The sequence below is a fragment of the Sinohyriopsis cumingii genome, chromosome 2, assembly GCF_028554795.1.
Source record: "Sinohyriopsis cumingii isolate HCF-2022 chromosome 2, ASM2855479v2, whole genome shotgun sequence".
NCBI lineage: Eukaryota > Metazoa > Mollusca > Bivalvia > Unionida > Unionidae > Sinohyriopsis > Sinohyriopsis cumingii.
Genome location: NC_142962.1, coordinates 1288815 through 1314348, shown reverse-complemented (window position 1 = coordinate 1314348; position 25534 = coordinate 1288815). Strand labels below are relative to the sequence as shown.

Here is a 25534-nt window from a genome sequence, read left to right as displayed (position 1 = left end):
CACTTTGCTAGAAAATGTCCTGGTCTCTGTCATTTGTTGACAGGTTTTGCACCTTTTATCACCACATGGGCCAGATTGACTAGGGTGGTCTTGATTAGTGATTGACATTAGCTTCGCCCTGACTAGGTTGTCCCTGAAGCTTTTTGGTCTCCGGTAGGCGGCTACAGGTTTGCTAGGGAGGATTAACTTTAGTGCATCGGGAAGCACTGGCTCATTGTTGTTGTTGTTGTGGGGTTTAACGCCATTTTTCAGCACACGATAGGCCATATATGGCGGCCAGTATTAATGGTGGAGGAAGAACCCGGGAAAACCCCGGAAAGAACCACCGACCCACGAGAAGCTACTGGCATGCTTTCTCACATATCTACATTGGCTGAATCTGAGACTCGAACCGGCGCAGACAGAGGTGAGATGGCAGTGATCCGTAACGGCGAACGCTTTAGACCACTCGGCCACTCGGGGCCCCACTGGCTCATTGTGGAATCGTCAGACGCATACATACATACATGTATTCACACACACACACACACACACACACAGAGTTTCTTCATGCGAATATGCATTTGGTTTTGAATACCAGCGGTCGTTATTCACGATCAGACTGTCTTTGTTCGATTTAGATGAACAGTGCAAATAATGCAAAAGAAGATAAGGATTGTGGGTAATTTTTCGATAACATCAAACATATTTTAGGTATATACCCCTTTATGGTGATTTAATTTCATTGATAAAGTGGATTTGTATTTTGAAAGGAAGCTATTTTTAGTACCTAATGTGGTATAAACTGCTTACAATTTACAGTGATTAATTAAATTACAAGAGAACGTTTTTAAATCGCATACCTTCTGAAAAAGAAATCATTTAAACCCAGCACATATTTGATCATGACTGTATAGGTAATTGACGTCAGGCAAATTCATATACATTGCTTGGACAAAGTAGAACATATAATCAAATATGAAGCAGACCACTGCTTCAGTCATTTGTCTTCGAAGAAAGTTTCTTACATAGTTTCACAAACTTATGCCACTGCAGGTGAGATAAACCGTTCCGGTGGCCTAGTGATTAGAGCGTCCGCCTTGGATGCTTGAGGTCGTGGGTTCGATCCACGGCCGAGTCATACAAAAATGATACTAACAGCTGCCTCGCTTGGCGCTCAGCATTAAGAGGTTAGTGTTAGGACTGGTTGGCCTGGTGTCAGGATAATGTGACTGGGTGTGGCATCATGCAACATGTCTGCGGCATGATGCCCAGTGCTAGACATCGCTATAAACTGCCACACTGCAGACGTCATAGCGATATAACTGAAAAATGGTTAAAGCTACGTAAAAAATCCAAGTCACACACACACACACACACACACACACACACACGCATACGAGATAGTTGTCGCTTTATCTTACGAGACGAAACTTTTCCTGTAAAACTGGCAATCTTATTTTGCCTTTGTAGTCCATTTCTCGACTTTGATACACGATTTACATGCATAATGTATACTTGTCATATAAGTCCCCTTAAAGCCGACGCCCCAGGCAGTCTCCTGGGTCGCCTACCCCTAAATATGGCCGTGTACAATGTGTAACATTGATCTTTATTTTCATATGCCGACTCCTTCTCGCGATCCCTGTAACTGAGATTCAGATATTATTGGCATACACTTAGGTTCGGCGTCACGATTTACTTTTACATTTCTTTGCATCAGAACGTATAATCCTTGACTGTGACCAATGGTTGCACTTTCTGAGTTGACTGACTCGTTTCAGCGTATAAAAAATTGCCTGTTTATAACATCTATTAGAGATTAGCAAATTTGTGGTGATTTAACACAGATTATAGACGAGAATAAAATGATGTATTATAGTCATTTATAAGGAAACTAAGTGTTGACACAATGTCTTAGATTCTGCGATTATTTCCGACAATGTTAAAAGCAGTTATACAGATCCGTTATGCTCTTGTTGTTAGGCGAAGTTCAGTTACTTATCTATAACATTTTGCTCGTGTATATACTTTAGTTGTTTCAAGGTACTTGTAATATATGCGACTTTATTGGACTTTTATATATAATTTAGAGATTTATAAGCAGTCTGTTTGAGAAACGTCATTATTTTGGACTGAGAGATTTATAAGCAGTCTGTTTGAGAAACGTCATTATTTTGGACTGAGAGATTTATAAGCAGTCTGTTTGAGAAACGTCATTATTTTGGACTGAGAGATTTATAAGCAGTCTGTTTGAGAAACGTAATTATTTTGGATTGAGAAATTTATAAGCAGTCTGTTTGATAAACGTAATTATTTTGGATTGAGAGATTTATAAGCAGTCTGTTTGAGAAACGTCATTATTTTGGATTGAGAGATTTATAAGCAGTCTGTTGAGAAACGTCATTGTTTTGGATTGAGAGATTTATAAGCAGTCTGTTTGAGAAACGTCATTATTTTGGATTGAGAGATTTATAAGCAGTCTGTTTGAGTAACGTCATTATTTTGGATTGAGAGATTTATAAGCAGTCTGTTGAGAAACGTCATTATTTTGTTATGTATCATCATGTTTTTCATGTACCTGTACAGTGTACCTGTACAGTGTTATGGCATATAATATGAACATTATCCATGTCCATTCAATTGTCCAGGTTCCTTCGTTCCTAGCACTTTGTTTAAGTATCGAGTTTCGGTCAGTTTTCTTGCACTATGGTGGACGTCAGTATCCTATACAAACACACATTTCTATTTAAATATCATATTTTATGTTCATGGTTGGGTATTTGTTATATCTTATCGCGAACGTGACATTGTATTGATGGCTATTGACATGAAAATACCATACACTTAAGAAGAAAATGATAAATTGTATTTAAATTGTAATAACAATTCTCACTGTCAATAACATTTTCAACGACAGTACGTGCCAAACCGAAAGCCTTGTGTCTTGGGAGCTGCTGTTGCTCAATAGGTTGATCGTTAAACTCGTGATCCAACGTTTGCGGGTTATATACCCGGCCAGCGTGTTCGATACCCACCCAGGCCATCCCGAGTCGGCTGCCTCGGTTCGTCCATGGGTAAGGCATTTAGATTTAATTTCCTCACCCTTATATATCCAATGGTGTATTTAAATTGCCGTTAAAATAAATATCCCCCACCCCCATAAAAACTGTGAATCAAAATGATTCGTTGCCAACTCTATGGTAAAGTGTGCAGAGCTTAGTACTGATAATGGGCAACCTACCTTAAACACATTAACATTGAAATGTTGTTATGGTTACGTTCATGAACGAATGATTTGACAATTAAAGTTCAGTATTTAATTTATCACATTTTATAAACTGCAAAACAGTAACCTATATATGACACGTCAGTGTTGTGAGTGTAAAGTAGAATACAAAAATTACAACAGTTGACGAATTTATCGTCTAAACTACAAAGAAACGCCATAAATGGCATTGTAGAATTGTAGCCCGTGTGGAAAAAAGTATCGACCTTTAGGTAATAGTTAAAATCAATCCTGAAGAAGGCGCGAATTGTTAAAGTCCATTACGTTCAGTTAATCTAAGCATCTAGTCGTCCGTGGATTCAGATTTTATCGATAACACGGTGTCTTTACCGTTTCTTCATACATCTGTTAAATAAAGAATATATTTCATTAACACTGACACAAAAATCCATACTATAACAACAGCATTTGTGCAGTTTATGAAAACTCGCACCACCCTGAATAGTTTTGTTAAATGTACACGAACGTTTCCTATCAAATTAAATTTGATTGCTTTATCAAATCCGATTAAATCATATAACAAACTCGCTGTTGACGCATTTATCAATGCGTTCGAATTAAGCCGATATATTCAAGACCTTAAACGATGAATCTTCGTGATTAAAATACCAATATAATCTCCCAAAACTTCTTTCCTTTGTTAAAGTTACTGCCAAAAGGTTTCCAGGCCACTACCAGTAACGCTCAAGGTTTTTAGAACGAAAGCAGTCACTATTGACACAATGAAAATCGATGGATTTTTTTTTAAAAAAAATACACTTTTCCATCATAGCACACTTTTTACGATTTCTTTGTTATATGAATAAATATTTATTTTCATTTTTTACAAAACTTACAGGGGATGTACTTTTGATGACACTTTTCTAATGAGATTAATCATGGTTCGTTATCTGCTTATTTAAGGGTGGTCTAAAGCGCTCTCCGTTACGGATCTCTGCCATCTCACCTCTGCGCCGGTTCGAGTCTCGGATTCAGCCAATGTGGATATGTGAGAAAGCTTGCCAGTAGCTTCTCGTGGGTCGGTAGCTTTTTCTGGGGTTTTCCCGGGCTCTTTCTCCACCATTACTACTGGCCGCCATGTATAACCTATCGTGTGCTGAAAAATGGCGTTAAACCCCACAACAACAACAACAACAATCTGTTTATTTAAGATTTTGAAAGGTTCATCGTTCATCGTAAGAATGCTGTCGAAAATCAAGTCAATATATATACTATTGTCATTGATTTGTGAAAAAGTGTTTATCTTTTTACGGTTTTAGTTACATTGTCATAGGTAGACTATAGTGCATTCTCGTTCTTTATTTTTTAATAAGACACGTGTGTAACATTTCATTTTCTTTGTAATTTTCTGTATTACACAATAAATTGTTTTAAACTGACCCTTATAACAGGTCACACCACTAGTTGTAAACTGCCCCTTATAACAGGTCACACCATTCGTTTAAACTGCCTCTTACAACCGGTCACACAACTAGTTATAAACTAACTCTAATAACAGGTCACACCACTAGTATTAAACTGCCCCTTATAATCGGTCACATCACAAGTTTAAACTCCCTCTTATAACATGTCACACCACTAGTTTTAAACTGCCTTTTACAACAGGCCACACCACTGTTTTCAAACTGCCTTTTACAACAGGCCACACCACTGTTTTCAAACTGCCTTTTTCAACAGGCAACACCACTAGTTTCAAACAGCCTCTATCAAGAAGCCACACCACTAATTTCGAACTACCTCTTACAAAAGGCCATACCACTGTTTTCAAACTGTCTCCTTTAACAGGCCACATCACTAGTTTTAAACGGCCTCTTAAAAGAGGCCACAAAAATATTATCAGACTGCCTCTGATAAGAGGCAACACCACTAGTTTTGAACTGCCTCTTATAGCAAGTAACACCATTAGTTCTAAATTGCCTGTTAGAACAGGGCACGTCATTATTTTCAAAATGCCTTTTGCAACAGGCCACAACACTAGCTTGAAACTGCCTGTTGTAGCAACTCAGTCACCTAGTATAAACTGCCTGTTAGAACAGGTTACGTCACTTTTTGCAAACTGCGTTTGGCAAGAGACCACGCTACTGGTCTTAAACTACCTCCTATAACAGGTCACACTAATAGTTTTATAGTGCCTCTTACAACAGGTCACACTACTAGCTTTAAACTGCTTCCTACAACAGGTCACATCGCTAGTTTTCAATTGCCTCTTAGAACAATCCACACCACTAGTTTGAAACTGTCTCTTATAAGAGGTCACACTGCTAGTTTTAAAAATGACTCTTACAATAGACCACACCACTATTTTTACACATCCTCTTATAACAGGCTTCATCACTAGTTTTAAACTGCTTCTTACAATAGGCCATATCACTAGTGTTAATTTGCCTCCTATAGCAGGTCACTCAACTAGTTTTTATGTACCTCTTACATTAGGCCACATCGCTAGTTTTAAACTTCCTCTTGCAACATGCGAGACCACTCTTTTCAAACTACCTCTTATAACAGGACACACCATTAGTTTTAAATTGCCTCTTATAACAGGTCAAACACTAGTTTTAAGTTGCCTCTTACAAAAGGCCAGACCAATAGTTTTAAACTGTCTCCTATAACAGGCCACTAGACATGTTTTAAACTGCCACACCACAAGTTTTAAACTTCCTCTTACAATAGACCACACCACTAGTTTTCAAACTGCCTCTATCAACAAGCCACACCATAAGTTTCACACTGCCTCTTGCAACAGGCCACATCACTATTTAAAATCGCTTCTTACAACAGGCCACATCACTAGTTTTAATGTACGTCTTACATTAGGTCACACCGCTAGTTTATACGTTCCTCTTCCAACATGCAACACCACTATTTTAGAACTGTCTCTTTTAACATGCCATATCATTAGTTTTCAAACTGCCTCTTGTAATAGACCATACCACTAGTTTTCAAACTGCCTCCGATAACAATGCACACCATTAATTTTAATCTGCCTCTTATAACAGGTCACCTCACTAGTTTTAAATTGCCTCTTATAACAAACTAAATAACTATTATAACAGGCAACACTACTATTTTCAAACTGCTTTGTACAACAGACCACATTATTTTCAAACTGCCTCTTACAACAAGCCACACCCTTAGTTAAACTGCCTATTTCAACAGGCCACACCACTGTTATCAAACTGTCTGTTACAACAGGCCTCACCACTGTTTTGAAACTGCCTCATATAGCAGGCCAGAGCACACATTTAAAACTGCCTCTTATAACAGGCCATATCACTATTTTCAAACTGTCTCTTATAACAGGCCACACCACTTGTTTTAAACTACCTCTTATAAATGACCACACCACTATTGTTAAACTGCCCATTTTAATTGTAACAACACTAGATTTAAACCGCTTTTTATAACTGGCCAGACCACTACATTTAAACTGCCTCTTGTAACAGGACGTACCATTACTTTTAAACTGCCTCTTGCAACATGCCACGCTGTTTTCAAACTGGCTCTTACCACAGGTCACCCCACTTGTTTTAAAGTGCCTCTTATAGCTGTCCAAACCACTAGTTTTAAACTGCCTCTTACAACAGGCCACACGACTAGTTTTAAATGGCCTCTTACAACAGGCCACACTACTAGTTTTAAACTGCCTCTTACAACAGGCCACACCATTATATTATTTTCAAACTGCCTCATATAACAGACTGCACCACCATTTTGAAACTGCCTCTTACAACAGGCCACACTACTAGTTTTAAACTGCCTCTTACAACAGGCCACACTACTAGTTTTAAACTGCCTCTTACAACAGGCCACACTACTAGTTTTAAATGGCCTCTTACAACAGGCCACACTACTAGTTTTAAACTGCCTCTTACAACAGGCCACACCATTATATTATTTTCAAACTGCCTCATATAACAGACTGCACCACTGTTTTGAAACTGCCTCTTACAACAGGCCACACTACTAGTTTTAAACTGCCTCTTACAACAGGCCACACTACTAGTTTTAAACTGCCTCTTACAACAGGCCACACGACTAGTTTTAAATGGCCTCTAATAACAGGTAACACTACTAGTTTTAAACTGCCTCTTACAACAGGCCACACTACTAGTTTTAAACTGCCTCTTACAACAGGCCACACCATTATATTATTTTCAAACTGCCTCATATAACAGACTGCACCACTGTTTTGAAACTGCCTCTTACAACAGGCCACACTACTAGTTTTAAACTGCCTCTTACAACAGGCCACACGACTAGCTTTAAATGGCCTCTTACAACAGGCCACACTACTAGTTTTAAACTGCCTCTTACAACAGGCCACACGACTAGTTTTAAATGGCCTCTTACAACAGGCCACACTACTAGTTTTAAACTGCCTCTTACAACAGGCCACACGATTAGTTTTAAATGGCCTCTAATAACAGGCAACACGACTAGCAACTTCTCTAGTCGTACCTGATGAAGGGACTGGTTTTTTATTCATTATTTCATGGGGATATTTGTTTTGAAGTTTTAAATTTCTTCAGACTGTATCTTGGACATGATTCTCGCTAAAGAAGCATTTCAAAGAAAGTTAAACTCATTTGCTTTTGGACAATATAACTTTGGTTGGTTTACATAACACACATTTAACTATGCCGGTTAAAGTTATGTTTCCATGAGAGTATACTTATGTTCCTTAAAATATACAGCAATCATTTTGCAATAACGTGCTTCCTGATTTTAGATGTACACAATCAGGCATAAATAGTCATTACAGGAATAAATTATCATTTTCAAAACCAAATCGGGATAAGTGAATAATTTAGGTTGAGAGAATTATGGCCCCATAGCGTGTTTAAAATATTTCCACTGTGTGAGACAACTTGATACAAAATATTTCCACTGTGTGAGACAACTTGATACAACATATTTCCACTGTGTGAGACAACTTGATACAATATATTTCCACTGTGTGAGACAACTTGATACAAAATATTTCCACTGTGTGAGACAACTTGATACAATATATTTCCACTGTGTGAGACAACTTGATACAATATATTTCCACTGTGTGAGACAACTTGATACAAAATATTTCCACTGTGTGAGACAACTTGATACAATATATTTCCACTATGTGAGACAACTTGATACAATATATTTCCACTGTGTGAGACAACTTGATACAATATATTGATAGAATGAAGAGCAGCTTTGTTAAAATCCATGAAGCTTTGTTAAGCTGTCAGCCATTTTCAGCCACGCCTAATTGACGGTCTATATTTCGACCCGTTTTGTTCCTGTTCGTAATTATTCAAAACAAGCCGGTATAACATATATGAGAATCAAACTAAAAAACTGTCTGCTATTACTGTTCCTCTAGTTATTACTGTGATTGTTTTTTTTTTCTCCCTCTGATTGTGCGTGGTGGGAGTGGTTGTTTTCTCTATCGGCTAGCATTCATAAAGTTTGTCTTATTTTTATCTTAAATACGTGTTATTCAATGAGCCTTAAAAGAGTTGTAATGCTAAGTTTATCTTTCTTGAGCAAGTAAATCGCCTTATTTAATCCTGCCGACAAAGGATCGGACTTGTGTGTTCATCCCGCTTTTCAACATTTATCATGCAACTGTCCCAGCTGCTTTGTAATTATACAGTATTTAAAAGTTTAGATAAAATAATATCACAACTAAAAAAATATCAAATACCATGTTTTGTTATTTTTCATTTTCGTATTTCATATGTCATATAATGGGTGCTCGCCAACTTGGCGTTTCTCCCAGTGGTCCATATCTTTCGTTTGAATGAAACTATTAATTTTCACAGATACCAGACAAAACACATTTGCAAATCATCAAAGCAATTATGCATTTGATTTGTCAATTGAAGTTATTGCAGCGAACTGCTCGATAAACGACGGCTACCGGTTAATCAATAGATCACCTAAAGAGATAAGGGCTTGTATGGTTTGGCTGATGTTTACATGTGTTGGGAACAGCATCGAGTTTACTAGAGCTGGATACCGACTGCTCCGATGGCCTAGTGGTTAGAGCGTCCGCCTCGGAAACGGGAGTTCGTGGGTTCGAACCTCAGCCGAGTCATACCAAAGACTTACAAAAATGGTACTAACAGCTGCCTCGCTAGAAGTTCAGCATTAAGAGGCTTGTGTTAGGACTGGTCGGCCTGGGATCAGGATAATGTGACTGGGTGGGACATCATGCTACATATCTGAGGCATGATGCCCCAGTGCTAGACATCACTATACACTGCCACACTGTAGACATCGTAGCGATATGACTGAAAAATTGTTAAAGCTACGTTAAAAATCCAAATCACACACACACACACACGCACACATACATACACACACACAGATACAGCTGGGTACCACGAACAATTTTGTACCATGGTGTACCGCGGTACTTCAGAACATACGCGATGCGTACAACGGTGTACGACGGTATTTCAGAACATACGCGATACATATTACGGTATAAAGCGGTATTTCAGAATATACGCGATGCGTACCATGGTGTACCGCGGTATTTCAGAATATACGCGATGCGTACAACGGTGTATGACGGTATTTCAGAACATACGCGATGCGTACAACGGTGTATGACGGTATTTCAGAACATACGCGATGCGTACAACGGTGTATGACGGTATTTCAGAACATACGCGATGCGTACAACGGTATACCGCGGTATTTCAGAATATACGCGATGCGTACAACGGTATACCGCATTATTTCAGAACATACGTGATACGTATCACGGTATTAGGCAGTCGTATTATGGACCATCAGTGTATAGCTCTGGGGAAAGGGACTCTAAATAATTAAAAAAAATCCGCCTGTCAATAGCTGGAAAAACATTTTGCTCTGATTTATAGCAAAATATCACCATATTATGTCAATTATATTATTTAAAAGAACAATCAGTTATTTTGACATAACAGAAAATCAACTATCTCGGCTGAAAAGAAAATCGCAGCACCCTTTCCGAAAATGAAATGGCGAGTACTGTGTGGTATATGAATTTGCCATGTGGATATTAATTGTTGTATAAGTTGTAATCTAAACGACACACAAAAGATGGTACTTGCAATTGCCTCGCTTGGCGCTCAGCATTAAGAAATTACTATTAGGACTGGTCGGCTCGTGGTCAGTATAATGTGACTAGGTGGGGCATGATACTACATATCTGCGTCCATGTGCCCCAGTGCTAGACATCACTACGTCAATGTGCCCCAGTGCTAGACATCATTAAAAACTGCCACAATGCAGACATCGTAGCGATATGACTGGAATTTGTTTAAAGCAATGTTAAAATTAAAATCACACACACACACACACACCTGCTTACAGTCATGTATATCTTTTTGTGGACACTATGATTTTAATTTGTTAATCAGCAGTAATATTCCATAATGATAATTAGCTGAGGAAATATGCTAAACATTATTCTTCAAAATAATTATCGTTCAGTCATGCTGATAAAATCAAATCATCTCAGTCTTTTTCTAAAGGCTTAACAATTAGGTACATGTATTTAAATCTAATTACTCGTATTTTTATTGTAACCCTTATTGCATCGAATGAGGAAACAGAAATAAGAACAATCGTTATCAAGAAAAACTTGACAATAAGTGACATTTACCGGTAAATGGGGTGCCCCTCTTTTATGATCTCTTCTAGGTATCGATACCTAAAATTTGCTAACAATTACTATTTGCTGTAAGTCTCTTATGTATATTTTTGTTTAGAAACCATTGTTTCGCTGATGATTCTCCCAGAAATGCTAACCAAAGAAGAATGTAAAATAGAAAATAACATCCAAATCCAAACAGAAAATATCATATATATCGAACTTAGTGTCTTGATTTTTGCATAGGATGACAAATCAAAAGGTGTGATTAAGTCGATTTTATAAAGGTCACTTGTACTCAAATTTCCAGTCTTTTCATTCAAAATTCAACGTATCCTTTGTTGACTTTTTGATATCTTGTGTCCAAGTTAGCCACTAATGTAAGTTAGATAGTCGTAGTGCAACTGAACTTAAAACTAGTGTTCTGGTTGTAAGCAGATATGTAAATAAATAAAACCAATTACAAGCTTCATATTCGAATAATGCGATGTCGAAAAATGTAGTATTTTCCTGTAAAAAGGCGTGAATCATCATACAAACAAGGTTTCTTTCTTACAAATAACCAGCTACACACTTTTTGTCTTTGAAACTTAATCTGGATGCAAGGGAAACTTTACTGCATCATTTTTAATGTCTTTTATTCAATGTTGGGTAATACAAGAATGAGACATGGTAATCCGCATCAGGAGTCTTACATTATTCGTGCTTACCCTGTCCAGACAAAATTGACCAGTCAGATATTTCTTGGCCATTCTAAATATGGAAACAATTTCGATTTTTCTCATTAACGATGGCACAGAGCGCAGAGTGCCATGATCTTAAAGTAGACATTGATCTGTGCATTCAAAATGACACAGAGAGTTATAATATATATATATATATATATATATATATATATATATATATATATATATATATATATATATATATATATATATATATATATATATACATACATACACACATTATCTCGACCATGTATATGCCACCCAAAAAAAATAAAATAATAAATTGTTAGAGTCGGTGGTTTAGGTATCCGTATGTAGCAAACACACCCAAGCGTCGACCTAGTAATTAATTTTATTCCTTACAGTCATTCCCGATTCATAAGACCGAAATCAAGGTATATACAAATCATGATAGATTACTACAAATATACACCAAACAGATCGGAAAGTGTTATATCTGGATGCTACATGAGAAAGTGTTATATCTGGATTCTACAGGAGTGTTATGTATATTTGATTTAATTATATCTGATTTAATGTATATTTTTTTCAATATAAGTGTTTGTCAGTTTTAATTTTTTTATATTTTTCATTACATGATATTGTAATGTAAATTTATTCACTAGAGATGATAATTTGTTAGAAAATATTTTGACCTTGACTGTTAGTTTATAAACACCAGGTGTTGATCTAAATCCTGACATTGTAGTTATTTCAAACTACTTGGTTTGGATTTATTTCAAATTACTTGGATTCAAAAGGATTAATTCTGTTTGTTTTCTGGAAAATACGTGTGCTCATGTAATATTATGGAACAAGAACAGTTTTTGTATAGAATTTTATTCAGCTATCGGAAACCGGAGTGATAATTCTTGTTTCTACAAGGAACTGTAGACTTCAACACTACAGATTACGTCATCGTCCTCCATCTTGGATTCTTCATCGGGACTCGAACGTGAAATCAGTAGAACATTTTGTTCTTAGGACTACTAAAATTTTATTCTTAGATTATTTTTGGATTATTTTTGGATTTGATTCTATAAACCGTAAGTTCATATATTTTTCATTTTTACAGAATTTTTCCAGGGAAATAAATTATTGTACTTTTTCAAAGCTTGTTGTTTTCACTCTTCCTTGTGTTACTGTTTATTCGAGCCTAAACACGTGACATAAGAGGAGAATGCTTGATAATTCAATATTAGCATAATTTTTGTTTTTATAAATACGAAAAAATAGCGTTATAATACAGGTTATGTAATTTTAAATTAGTGTCCTTTCTTTTTGGTGGATATTTGTAATTCTCCCCCCCCCCTCTCTCTCTCTCTCTCTCTCTCTCTCTCTCTCTCTCTCTCTCTATATATATATATATATATATATATATATATATATATATATATATATATATATATATATATATATATATATACTAACAATAAATATATAACGTGGACTATTGAAACAAACCTGTTCCGCCTTACGGTGAAACAACCTTTTAATGAAGTCCATGTTGTATATAATTTTGCTGCCAGTTATTGAAATGGAATCCAAGATTATACATGCCTTTATGGTAGAAACCGTGTCATAATGAAGGGACTCATTGTGAGCAAGTGCGTTAAGACCTTGACTAATGTAAAGGAGATATCCATGGTGAAGACATCTTGTTGATAATTAAGCACAGTACATGAGTGCATAATTGCTAATGCAATATGTTTTCTTCACTCATGGGCTAATGTTACAGCATAAATAAGGACACGCGAGGGTGGTTCGGTTATTCCAATATGATGGTGTCATTGTAATTTCCTGTTTCAGGCACTGACGCCACTCCTGGAACAATGTTTCAAGAAGATACAAAGTTATAATAAAGCAGATGTTGAGATTACTGGCTTGGTTGATTGTGAATAATGTACTAAATTCTTGACTCTGAAGGTATCAGATTGAAAAATGCACTATCATCAACAGGGTAAATATCTTGCGACAATTGGAAATATACATACGAAAGAGTTTATTGCACTGCTTTTAATTGTCATGCTTGTATAGAAATATTACGGTCAAGATTGCCGATGGTAATTACTAATACTAACCATGGGTCTCAAAACGTCTTATATTTCACCTTAGATGCACACAAGTCATGCGCTTTCTTCAGATCCATTTATTGGGAGATTAGAAGTACAACTTAAACTTACAAAGCAAGAACCTGGTGTTAGTCATTTACTTAACTGCAAATAAAGATTTATATATAATCATTATGTAAGTTTCCTTTGCTTTCTTCCTATCAATGACCAGTAAAAACTGTTGCAATGACATTAATTGTTTCCATTTCTTAAGCTTTCACCAGATCACAATTCTTTTCAAAACTTCGTCATAAAATCCCCACCCTTCAATCTCACCTCTTTATTCCAGTCAATTATAACTTCCATACACATATTAAAAGACATGTAATGCCTACGCCAGCCTCGTTTTGGCTGGTGGCGGCCTATATTGGCAAGCTAATGTCACGAGCGGTAGAAGCATGATGCGTTTGTCAGGGAAGGTCGTACTTTCCAAAACAGTAACTCTTATAATATGCCATTCGATGTTAGAAGAATAACAGATCTGGGCACTTCAGGAAAGGAAGATTCAAATATATGATCAAAATAGAAATCGGCATGTTGAACCTAAAATTACATTTACACCTTATTTACCTTGACATTTGTCGACGATTTTAAAAAAAAAAAAACAAAATGATAAATTGCGTCATTTCAAATTTGAATACATAACAAAAAAAAGATGCTGTGGCTTGAAAAGAAAGGAAAACAGTGAAATAACATATTAAGACATACAAAACAAATATAGGAATATTATAAACTACAATATGAATGTTATAAATTTTTATTATCAAGTACATTTGCAGACATACCTCGTAGGGTTCATGTAGATATATCACTACATAAACAATGGTGCTTTAACAGCTCCTGTTTTCAGTGTTTTTTATTTTTTATATTTTTAATAAATTTTATTAACAATTGATCCATAAGAATAATAGAATTGTTGTAATACTAAATTCGCAACAATTGCCGGTTTTCAGAACAAAATCTATCCATGATGTGTTGCACAGCACCTATTTAGTTCACGCTAATTAGGGGCGGCAAGGTTCAAGAAACTGGTTAGTCAAAGAAATGCGTCTTTTCAATTGTAAATTCATTTCCTTTTGAAAACACACTAATTTTTCAAGCACTTAAGTTGAAGAGACCATGACAAACTTCTTTCAGTGTCAAATTAAATCGGATTTTGAACCCGAACAAATAGCGGTTTTAGTTTCTGACAAAGGCATGTACCTCTAGAATCAGCTGCTCTGCAAATCCTGACAGGTAGATGAAATTAATGACTATTTACACGACTTAACGAGTTATCAAATCTTACTTAAACGTAGACCAGCGGCAAATCTCTCGATACAATGAGCGTGCATTCTAGCAATGCGAGGATTGAATTTACAATTCAGTTAGACATGATTTACCCCAAGAGGATTGAGTTTACCGGGCTGAATAATTCAGCTAGACATGATTTACCCCAAGTGGCCTCGGCATGGTTTTATTTTTCATATTGATTATCCCTGGTGGTTTACTTGAGTCAGTTGTTAAATAAAAGAAACCTCTTTTCAGTTCTTATTATTTATTCGCAGACTAACGGGGTGTGTTAACGTTTCGCGTTTTACTGAGGCTCGTACAAGAAAAGCATAAAGAAGCGTGGGTTATCTAAAGTTGTGTCGATCAATAATTACTGGTCATTTTGATAAAGTCCGTCTGTAATACAGCTGTGGCCATATTTATTCTGACTGACAGAAGGATATTGGTGAACTAATTTTAAAAAAAAAATTAGAGTGAAATATAGTAAAAACACGCATGTTCTGGAATTAGCGGATTCTTTGAAAGGTAAGAAACAAAGGTATGAATGACTTGTAACACTTTAGCTTGGTGATACGTATGTTGATATTTGCCTGCAAGATCTTTCTTTAGCATTTGTTTTAGGTTAAATATATTAAAACAATCGTTGAAAAGTTAATTTTTCTATCATTTTTTAGTTATCAATTTTGCTATCGTAAGGAACGTATACTATTTATGTAGGGTCCTGCAATCGTTAACAGTATTACATCGGTCATGTAGCGTTTTGAATTTTATTTTGATATGTGAGGATGCATATTGATATATTATTGTTACCTGAGAGGTCAATCGTGCATTTTTGAAGTAAGGACAGTTCAAATGCTTTTTTTTTAAAATTCAATAAATTGAATCAGACATGAGTAGACTTTTTAGACACTTATCACGTTAAATATGAGGGAAAAAGAAAAACAATAATCAATTTTTTGCGACACCAATCTAGAAATGCTATCTTACCGAGCATCTCGCAAAATAATAACTTTTTTAGCCCTTATTTGTTGACTTACGAAAATATTTCTGACTTTTTAACTTTAAAAAATATATAATTTAGCGATGCTTTTTTGCGATTTTCTTTATTTGTGAAACTTTTCTAAACCGACCCCTCTGCAAACCCGGTTTCATGTGTAGACGATCTCATACTGTAATTGGTCACAATAAAATCCGTTATAATAATGCAAACCGACCTCCGCACACTGCTCACCTCTGTAAAATGGAGAATTTTCGTTCCCAGTAGTGTAGGGGGTAGAGAAGTTTCACTGCATTTATAATCTATTCTAATGATCATCGACTGACTAATCAGCCCTGGTTCTACAAATCAAATAACACTCTTGCAAATTTGTCATCGTCTGTTACAAAAGCTATATAATATGTCAGTTTAATGTTGAACAAATGTTTGTATAGCCGAACGGAATTCAATAAATTGGAGGCTGAAAACGTGCTGCTTGGTTACAGAGCACACGAAACATACACATATTCATAGCCCATATCATATGAATTCATTCTTCTGACTCCGAACACAGCACGAATGCTGTTGTTTATTTATTACACGCTTTCTAAATATATTTTTTTTTAGATTTACAGTGAACGAAATTCAATTGGGATTTATAAATGCACGATTCGCTGCATCTAAATCTGTCGACGCGCGGACCTCAGCGGAAGCATCTAAATCGTTCCAATCTGGGCGTCTGATGCGAAAATAGAGACTGCATATCTTTATCAAACTTCAGATGAACAATTAAAGATTCATCGTGTATGTAATGTAACGATTTAACTGATTGGACGCTATTCTTTATTTTGGGATACATTGGTTACAGAGATGCTAAACAGATGGACTGCATGAAAGCTCGATAAAGCGGATATTTGCCAGAATCAAACCACTCATACCTTCCTCTGTTTCTCAAACACAAGACTGTATCCCCACTGTAACACATCTTGGAACTATTCCTCAGATATTGTCCGAAAAAAATCAGTTCTCCAGGATACTACCTCACGTGGATAGGCATGATTTCATAACAGCGTCAAAATTGTGCATAACTGTTCAACCAATCAGAAGGATCTTCTCATTTGTTGGTGTGAATGTATGCCTTCTCAGAGCTAAGGATATAGTGGGTAAACGTTTGGTGTGCATCATGAATCGTTTACTCGGATGCATTATACATACGGATCACATTACGAGGGTCAAAAGTTTGTAATAACATTTCCTTTTCTCCATGCAATCAGTGGAAATTTGATTAAATTTTTCTTTAATTTGTTCGTCCTCCTGTATTAGCTGATTTCTATAATTTTCCGGGTTCAGATGGTGTGATTCAAGGCCAGGGCTTGGAAGGTAACATAAAGAGGTTTGAAATAATAAGAATCCTTTCATATCTATAGTAGTTGTTACCTTATGTATTATATCAATGAAACTGTTTGCATTATTGAACCGTACCGCTATGGGAGCAAGACACAAGCTGTGTTTTCTGTCGAATAAGTTCCTTACATGGGGAGAATGCTTTGATACCAAATAGAGTGGCCTTAAAGGCGACAACATGAGTTCATTAGCAAAAAGTCTGAAAAATCTAGTCAGAACTCAAAGAAAGGTTATGGGCTCGATATAACAACCTGGGGTAGATGCATTTTTCGGGGAGGGGGAAAAGCCAAATTCTCTGTGTTCGCTCAGAGACATAAGTTTAACATCTTTTTAAATTAAAGTTTGTGCCTTTCTTTACGTATATATTTCTTTTGAAGCCTTGATAAATCAATGTACGATTACAAAATGAGTGTTTTATTCTTATATCTTGATTATTCGTTGCCGGTAATTTCATGCTTGCACGGTCTTGAGTGATATGAGGATGACGTGAGAGGTTATAATCTATTTACATATATATGTATTTCACCATACAGCTATTGCGCGCTCTACGAGTCTTGTCCATTATTGTGTTTCCTTAACGTATCTCTCGCATCAAACTTTCAAATTTAACGTTTATCTAAATAGACGATTACAACAAAACGTATTCAGGTGTAGAGTACCTTTATAACTGCACGATCCACTTTACTTTATTTTCTTTCATTTTTATCTTTCTTAAATTTGTTACCATAGAGAGAGAGAGAGAGAGAGAGAGAGAGAGAGATAGAGAGAAGTACGCGTATACTTTTGTGACTGTTTGGCCCGTGCAAATAATGCAATATTGAAATCCGGTAAAATTACCTCAAAAAAGAATGCGCAACCACTTCTCTCCGGTCAAAAACTAATATTGGTGTTTCTTTCTTTTTTGGTTAGATATACACCTACTATGAGGAGAACAATATAGAACCAAACTGGTGTTGTAGACAGGTCCTTCAAATATATAGTTAGCTCCCATTGACAAACATTTATCAAAGATTTCGTTTACTCGCAAATTATCTGATGGGTTTTAACTGAATATTTCAATGATTCAGATGGTTGCTTGGTAATATTTTGTAAAAGAAATTAAGTTTTATCGGCGCAGCTCAAAACTCTTGCGAAACGCCAATGACTATTATAGCATAATGTCCCCGACAGCGTCAGATACATACTGATATGAACCAACTGATCACCAACTGATTACAAACTGATTACCAACTTACCATGGAAGGTCGATTGTAAAGGGTAATTCAAAATTCAAATTTGACTAATGATTTCGGTTAATGAATTTTGACATTTATTCTTCTCTCCTCCTTAGAGTTAAAAACGTACCCTTGCATTTGTGTAATTTATTTGTAGCGGGATTTAGTTCTAGATAAGACAAATTAATTTGCAGCGTAGATCGAGCAAGGATAAGTCTATATTGATGAAATTTTATTCAATTGAAATCAGAAAGTAGTTGCAAGAAAGTGATTTCTGTTTGTTTGATGAAGGCTTTGATAACCTATACAGACGTATAGCCTTCGAGATTTGAACCAAATTGCCTCACACCTTTCTCTGATCCGATATAGTTTAAATTAAAAACGAGCATGTAATATGAACCATCTAGTGGTCCCAGCACTACTTTCTGTTTAAATGCCACTGTATATGTCGTCCTTTAATGACGCAAATTTCTTTTGAAATTATAATCGATTTAAAGATATTGTACCTAATGGCGTAATGTGTTCGAGTACTGGATTGCTAACAATATCATGGACATTTAATTTGAATGTGTGTGGTATGCAGTATCTGACAGATCGCTAGAGAAGAGGTGGATAATTGAATTCAATAGCTTAAAAATGTTGATATTGCTCCTGGAACTCAGTAGCTTATCAATGTAAGAAATACAACATTCGTTTGAAGTATGAGCATACACTGGAAAATTTGTGACAATTTGTAATTTTGATAAGTTGTTTAGTGGTGATCAAAGCTAGGCTACGAGAGGCATTCAACCTGACAAACCAGACGACAGATATTCAGCCTGACAAACCTGACAAACCAGACGACCGGCATTCAACCTGACAAACTAGACGACAGGCATTCAACCTGACAAACCAGACGACAGGCATACAACCTGACAAACCAGACTACAGGTATTCAACCTGACAAACTAGACGTCCGGCATTCAACCTGACAAACCTGACAAACCAGACAAACCAGACGACCGGCATTCAACCTGACAAACCAGACGACAGGCATTCAACCTGACAAACCAGACGACAGGCATTCAACCTGACAAACCAGACAACCGGCATTCAACCTGACAAACCAGACGACAGGCATTCAACTTGACAAACCAGACGACCAGCATTCAACCTGCTTGCAAGTATGAAACGCTCGCCGGGCTAGTGACATCTGTTAATGCTTATGTAGTGAAGTCGGCGATCCATCGGTAGTTAGCCGATGATACGGTGTAAAAAGAGGTTTTTAATTTATTATAAATGGTAATTTGATTGAATTATTGGCATAAGTTGGCAACAAGATAGTCTATCCCTGCAGTACCGATCCAAATCTCATTAGTATTTAAGGAAGTGTGGTAAGAAATAAAATATTTCTAGCCTGTGTATATGCTCATCTGGATCAAGTATGAAAGTAAATACGATCGTTATTTTTAAAGTGCTGGTGTAGAATTTCAAGAGCAGTTTTTTTTTTAAAAAAAACTCTCTCTCTTGCAGTACTCCACAAACCTACTATCGCAAGCATATAAGTCATTCGATGACTGCATGCATTTTCATGTTACGTATATATGCTGATATTTCAAAGCATAGTACAATTCTGACACTAGTTTGATAAGATAATTGAAAGAAAGTGCTTATTATTTCATTTCGATCTTTTATGTAAAGCTTTAGGGTAGCATACGATACTAATACTAGCGACAATACCTTCTGTCTAAAATATTAAAATTCAGCTATTGTGCGTCTTTGGCATGGAATGAAAATGCTGCAACAAACGTGTAAGGCTTACATAAAATATTTGTGTCAACGCTATTAAATCTGTGACCAGCTGTATTTCTATTCAAATTACAATTTTTTTTAAAGGAAATGATAGCACTATAATTAGTGACTGGTTATAGATAGGCAAATCTTGAAAATTGCAGTTTAATATTTTAAACGCAATAATTTATTTGAGGAAACGCGATCAAATGCAATAATCAATTATCAAACTCCAAATACGGATTAAACCATCGCGTGTTCTGTTGTTACTACATATAACTTTCTATTGTAATACAGTCATAGCGGAATGTATAAGGCACTCACCTTTACCGATCACTGAAATATTACCTCTGTCCGCGTGGGTTCGAGTTTCAGGCTGGGACAACGTGGGTATCTGAGAAAACTTGCCATTACCTTCCCGTTGGTTGGTGCTTCTTCGCGGGAGTTATAAATGCCGCCATGTATAGCCTATCATGTGCTGAAAAATGTCATTAAAGCCATAACAACAGTAACAATTATCACCACAACAACAATATAGTTAATGTCATCAGGGATTCAAAGCTGCAACATTTCTGTAAACCACTAGACGAAACGATTTTATAAGTAACCGTTTTGAAGTACAGTAACTTTGTGGAGCGGATTAACGTGCCTCAGTACTTTGTGAATCGGATTAACGTGCCTCAGTACTTTGTGAAGCGGATTAACGTGCCTCAGTACTTTGTGGAGCGGATTAACGTGCCTCATTATGATGTATTTAATAGGTACGAACAGTCGGATATGCTTGTACTCGATACGTCTCTTTCAAGTTAACAATAATTCACAACCAGCCATGTTTAGGCCAACTAACTCGCACATGAATACCCCGGGAAAATAAACAAACCAGAATATTTTTCCGATTGAACGAAATATTTATTCAAGGACTTATCAAGTAAATGACTTTAAAATTGAACTTGCTACATAACGTTATCTACTTATGAGTTATAACTTGTCTCTAAAATTCCATCAAAGAGCATATTACGATTGGTATTTTCGATATCTACGTACAGAAGTCGTGTCTAGACAGAAACATTTGTGGTGTAAGGACGTCATAGAATACACGAAGACTGATGTATAGTTTTGCTTGTATTCACTTTTGAAAACGGCGAACTACAGTGACAGGCGACTGCCAGTCGTTTCTAAGGTTTGCACATTATTGTCTATTTGGAATGTACCTGTGACCATCTCACGTTTTGTAATAATACACTTCAGACTTGTATTCCTACAGCTTTCAAAGAGTAGACGTAAACAGTACTTAAACACAATCTAATCCTTATTAACAGAGCCATTTAACATGTAAAAAAACATACTAGAGCTAGTCCTTTTAAAGTCCGGCAATCGGTTTTTGTTTGAAATAACAGATCTGTTACATGTGACGTCTTCATTTTTTCTACCATATATCGTTAGTGACTCCAGAGGTATCAACCTCAGGGAGAAGACCCTAAAGTTAAAGTTTATGACCTGAAGTCAAGACCCTGAAGTCAAAGTTCATGACCTGAAGTCAAGACCCTAAAGTCAAAGGTTATGACCTGAAGTCAAGACCCTAAAATTAAAGTTTATGACATGAAGTCAAGACCCTATAGTTAACGTTTATGACCTGAAGTCAAGACCCTAAAGTCAAAGTTTATGACCTGAAGTCAAGACCCTAAAGTCAAAGTTTATGACTTGAAGTCAAGACCCTAAAGTTAAAGTTTATGACATGAAGTCAAGACCCTGAAGTCAAAGTTTATGACCTGAAGTCAGGACCCTAAAGTTAAAGTTTATGACAAGTCAAGACCCTAAAGTCATAAACATACTGGAGAAGACTGTGCAACTTGATTCTTAAACTTGACAGATCTTTTGTGTGCGTTCCAGTGCATCATGGCATAAGGTTACAATAACTTAATAACTTATTTTCATCATGATCCCTGAGAAATCTTTCGCAGATAAGTTAAACAAGTTAATAAAAATAATCGATCTCGTTATGTTATTCAGAAATAGTTTAGATATAGAAGTTCAATCATACGCCTCTTTCTTCTTTTTTGCTGTTGTTTCTTTTTGAAGATGCGTATTTACAAAAAATTTACCGTTCATATTTAAGTCATCTTAAAATTAGCATAATCCTTTATTACCACGTGATGTAATCGGATTATCGTCATCTTGTGTGTGACGTACAGTTTAAAAGCGTAATTTTGTAATCATCCTAAAATAGCCAAGACGTTCTATATGGTTGCTGCATGTATACAAATAGGACGAACGTGATGATTATGATCTGGAATAATTTGAAATACATTTGGCTACCGGACAATTCTAAACTTTATGCATGTTATCTGCACGTATTCTGTCCAATTCGTATACATTTCGTATCCATGAAGTGCCTTAGAAAAGAAATTTGCTCACAAGTAATCGAATGTAAACTCGCTTTCAAAGAGTTCTTCCTCCACTGGCCGCCATGTATAGCCTATCGTGTGCTGAAAAATGGCGTTAAACCCCACAACAACAACAACAATAACAACAACAACAACAATTTTTGACTCATATCGCTACGATATCTGCAGTATGGCAGTTCATAGTGATATCTAGCGGGAGGCATCATGCCGCAGACATGAAGCACGATGTCCTACCCAGTCACATGACACTAGGCCGACCAGTCCTAACACTGGCCTCTTAATGCTGAGCGCCAACTTTTGTAAATCTTTGGTATGACTCGGCCGGGGATCGAACCCAAGACCTCCCGCATCCGAGGCGGACGCTCTAACCACTAGGTCACCGGAGCGGTGATAGTAGACTATATACATTATATCTAAATATAGAACTTTGATAGCAAACTGTATACTTTATATCTAAATATAGAATCCTGATAACATATAATGCATATCACTTTGCGTAGAAATTTGATAACATACGGTTTATTTTAATACCAAAACTTTGATTATTACATCTCTGAATGTCGAACTTTGATAACGTGACAACATATTTCAGTACGTAGAACCATGATAACGTGACAACATATTTCAGTACGTAGAACCATGATAACGTGACAACATATTTCAGTACGTATAACCTTGATAACGTGAAAACATATTTCAGTACGTAGAACTTTGATAACTTAACATTGTATTTCAGTCGGTAGATTTTGTTTATAACATATTCAGTGTATCTCAATACGTAGAGCGTAGATAACATATACAATATATCTAAGTACACAGACCTTTGATAACATATACAGAAAATCCAAGTGCGTAGAAGAACAAGAGGGGAATATATTTTATGCGATGATTAACGTATTTTCTATTTTACCAAAATGATTTTTCGTTTGCATATAATAATAAGTACATTTTATGTGGTGTATCAGTCATCTTTTGAATTTTCTAGGTGAGAAATGTCCCACTCGATTTTTTGGTAAATCATTCAATATGGAGAAAGTTTTGACTGACTAAATTCGGAAGCATGTAAAAGGAAAGAGTTATGGCGACTCAAGACGCTTTTCTCTCAGTTTCCGGCGTGGGACCCGATCCAGCTAAAAGAGTTCTCTCCCCTTTGGTGGAAGATGAAGCGGAAGAAGAACAGGAAGAGAGTTACGAATTACTGGAACATCCAAAGTTTTATCCGACTGACACTAATGGAGATCCTCTGTTTCTAACCGAAGACATTACGGAATATGGCGATTCTCTGCAAATTGAGGAATCTGCTACAGGAGATGATGGACGAGTTAGAGTGGAGAGCAAGGGTTCCAGACTCAGTTACTATGTTGACAAACAGGGAAGTGACACTGATAGTTTAGATGACGTCGATTGTGTTAGCGACGTCTCTTTTCATTCACGAGACGATGATTACGAAACTGACTTGGAGGTGGATGAGGAGAGTAGGTGGAGTTTTTACCGTAACAAAACGTTGTGTTCTTTTTTATAATTATCCGTTAGTGATTATCGTTCTGATCTTTCTTTCAACAATAAAATCCAATCACTTGTAAAACAAAGTAAAATTTAGAACGCAAAATGTTTAGAGCCAGTGTTTCAGCCATTCATTTCTTGGGTTGGGTTGCGGTGGGGTTGGGTGGGGTGGGGATGCGGGAGATTGACCGGCATTTTTAATACGAGAAGGTTAAAAGCTGCATTTAGGTTTCTATACAATATCTGGATTAAGCTCTGCATTTTTAGGCTTTAATACTTATTTTATAATGTGGCAGAAAGAACGCGACAAGCTCTCTTTGGCTTTAGCAAACTGTAGGACACACGATACTAATGGTATGGAAAAATGGGAACCAGCCTGGAAATGGGTGCTCCTAAAATAGAGTATATATGGGTTAGGCTGATCATGATTGGTTAATAATGTAAGTTATGTTGTAGGGAAAAGAAACTTTTTTTGAGAGCGTAGTTGTAAGTGAAAAAAAAAATAGAGACATTGTTTTATTGATGGAATTTTAGTCCTTTAACAGTCTTGAGTTTGGAACACACATTACTAAAATCAGCACCTGACTCTTTGGTGCGGAATTGAAAGCACATGTTACAAAACACATGCAGGTCCAGAAAATGCCGCAGCTCATATCCTTTCCTCTGCACAGAAGCTGACATACAGATTTTATCTATACTGATAAATATAGGTTTGATCATGAGCACTCAAAAATTTTAAGTTATTAAATTTTTAATATCATGGGGTTTGCTGTGGTTTACTATGGGAACTGAATTAGTACCGTGAGTCCTGTAACGGGATAAACGCGTCCAGGTCAGACAGCTTGTGATAATACTAACGATCTTATAGGAATGCTCGGGAGACGATCTACCTGCCACTTGGGTTAATCCGATTAGAACGTGTTTCCTATTCGTTAAGCTAGTAATTCAAATCTTAAAAACAATTAAAGCAATCCCTAAATGTGAGGCATATGAGAAATGGCAGTGTTGATAAAAGTGCTATATGTGGGGTTCAGGAAAGCAGATGGGGGAGAACTGGAGTGGAGCAGTTTGGTCGGGTATATTTTTTTTTCTATCCGCATTACCGAGCGTGGTATCCAAGAAACATCACTGGCAAAGGAAACAATAGTATCATTTTTATATGGCTGAGATTAAATAGACGATAATAACACTTTAGCTTCAATTCCATTCAATTTATACTGTAAGAGTGTCATTTACTTTTTGATTTAGAC

The 25534-nt window shown here is 36.4% G+C and overlaps 1 protein-coding gene across 4 annotated transcripts in view; it reads left to right on the top strand.

The window, feature by feature from the left end:
* LOC149804196 (uncharacterized) overlaps positions 1 to 25534 on the top strand; it is a 57846-nt gene that overhangs the window by 7102 nt on the left and 25210 nt on the right. The window contains exons 1-2 of one of the 4 annotated variants that reach the window (XM_089937763.1): positions 2904 to 3056; positions 23767 to 24256. In XM_089937763.1, the coding sequence (XP_089793889.1) occupies positions 23860 to 24256 (397 nt within the window). In that variant the 5' untranslated portion in view covers positions 2904 to 3056; positions 23767 to 23859. Of the gene's footprint in view, positions 1 to 2903; positions 3057 to 15129; positions 15551 to 23766; positions 24257 to 25534 lie in introns of those variants that run through there. The other 3 variants (XM_089937746.1, XM_089937756.1, XM_089937771.1) reach the window with 3 other exon arrangements.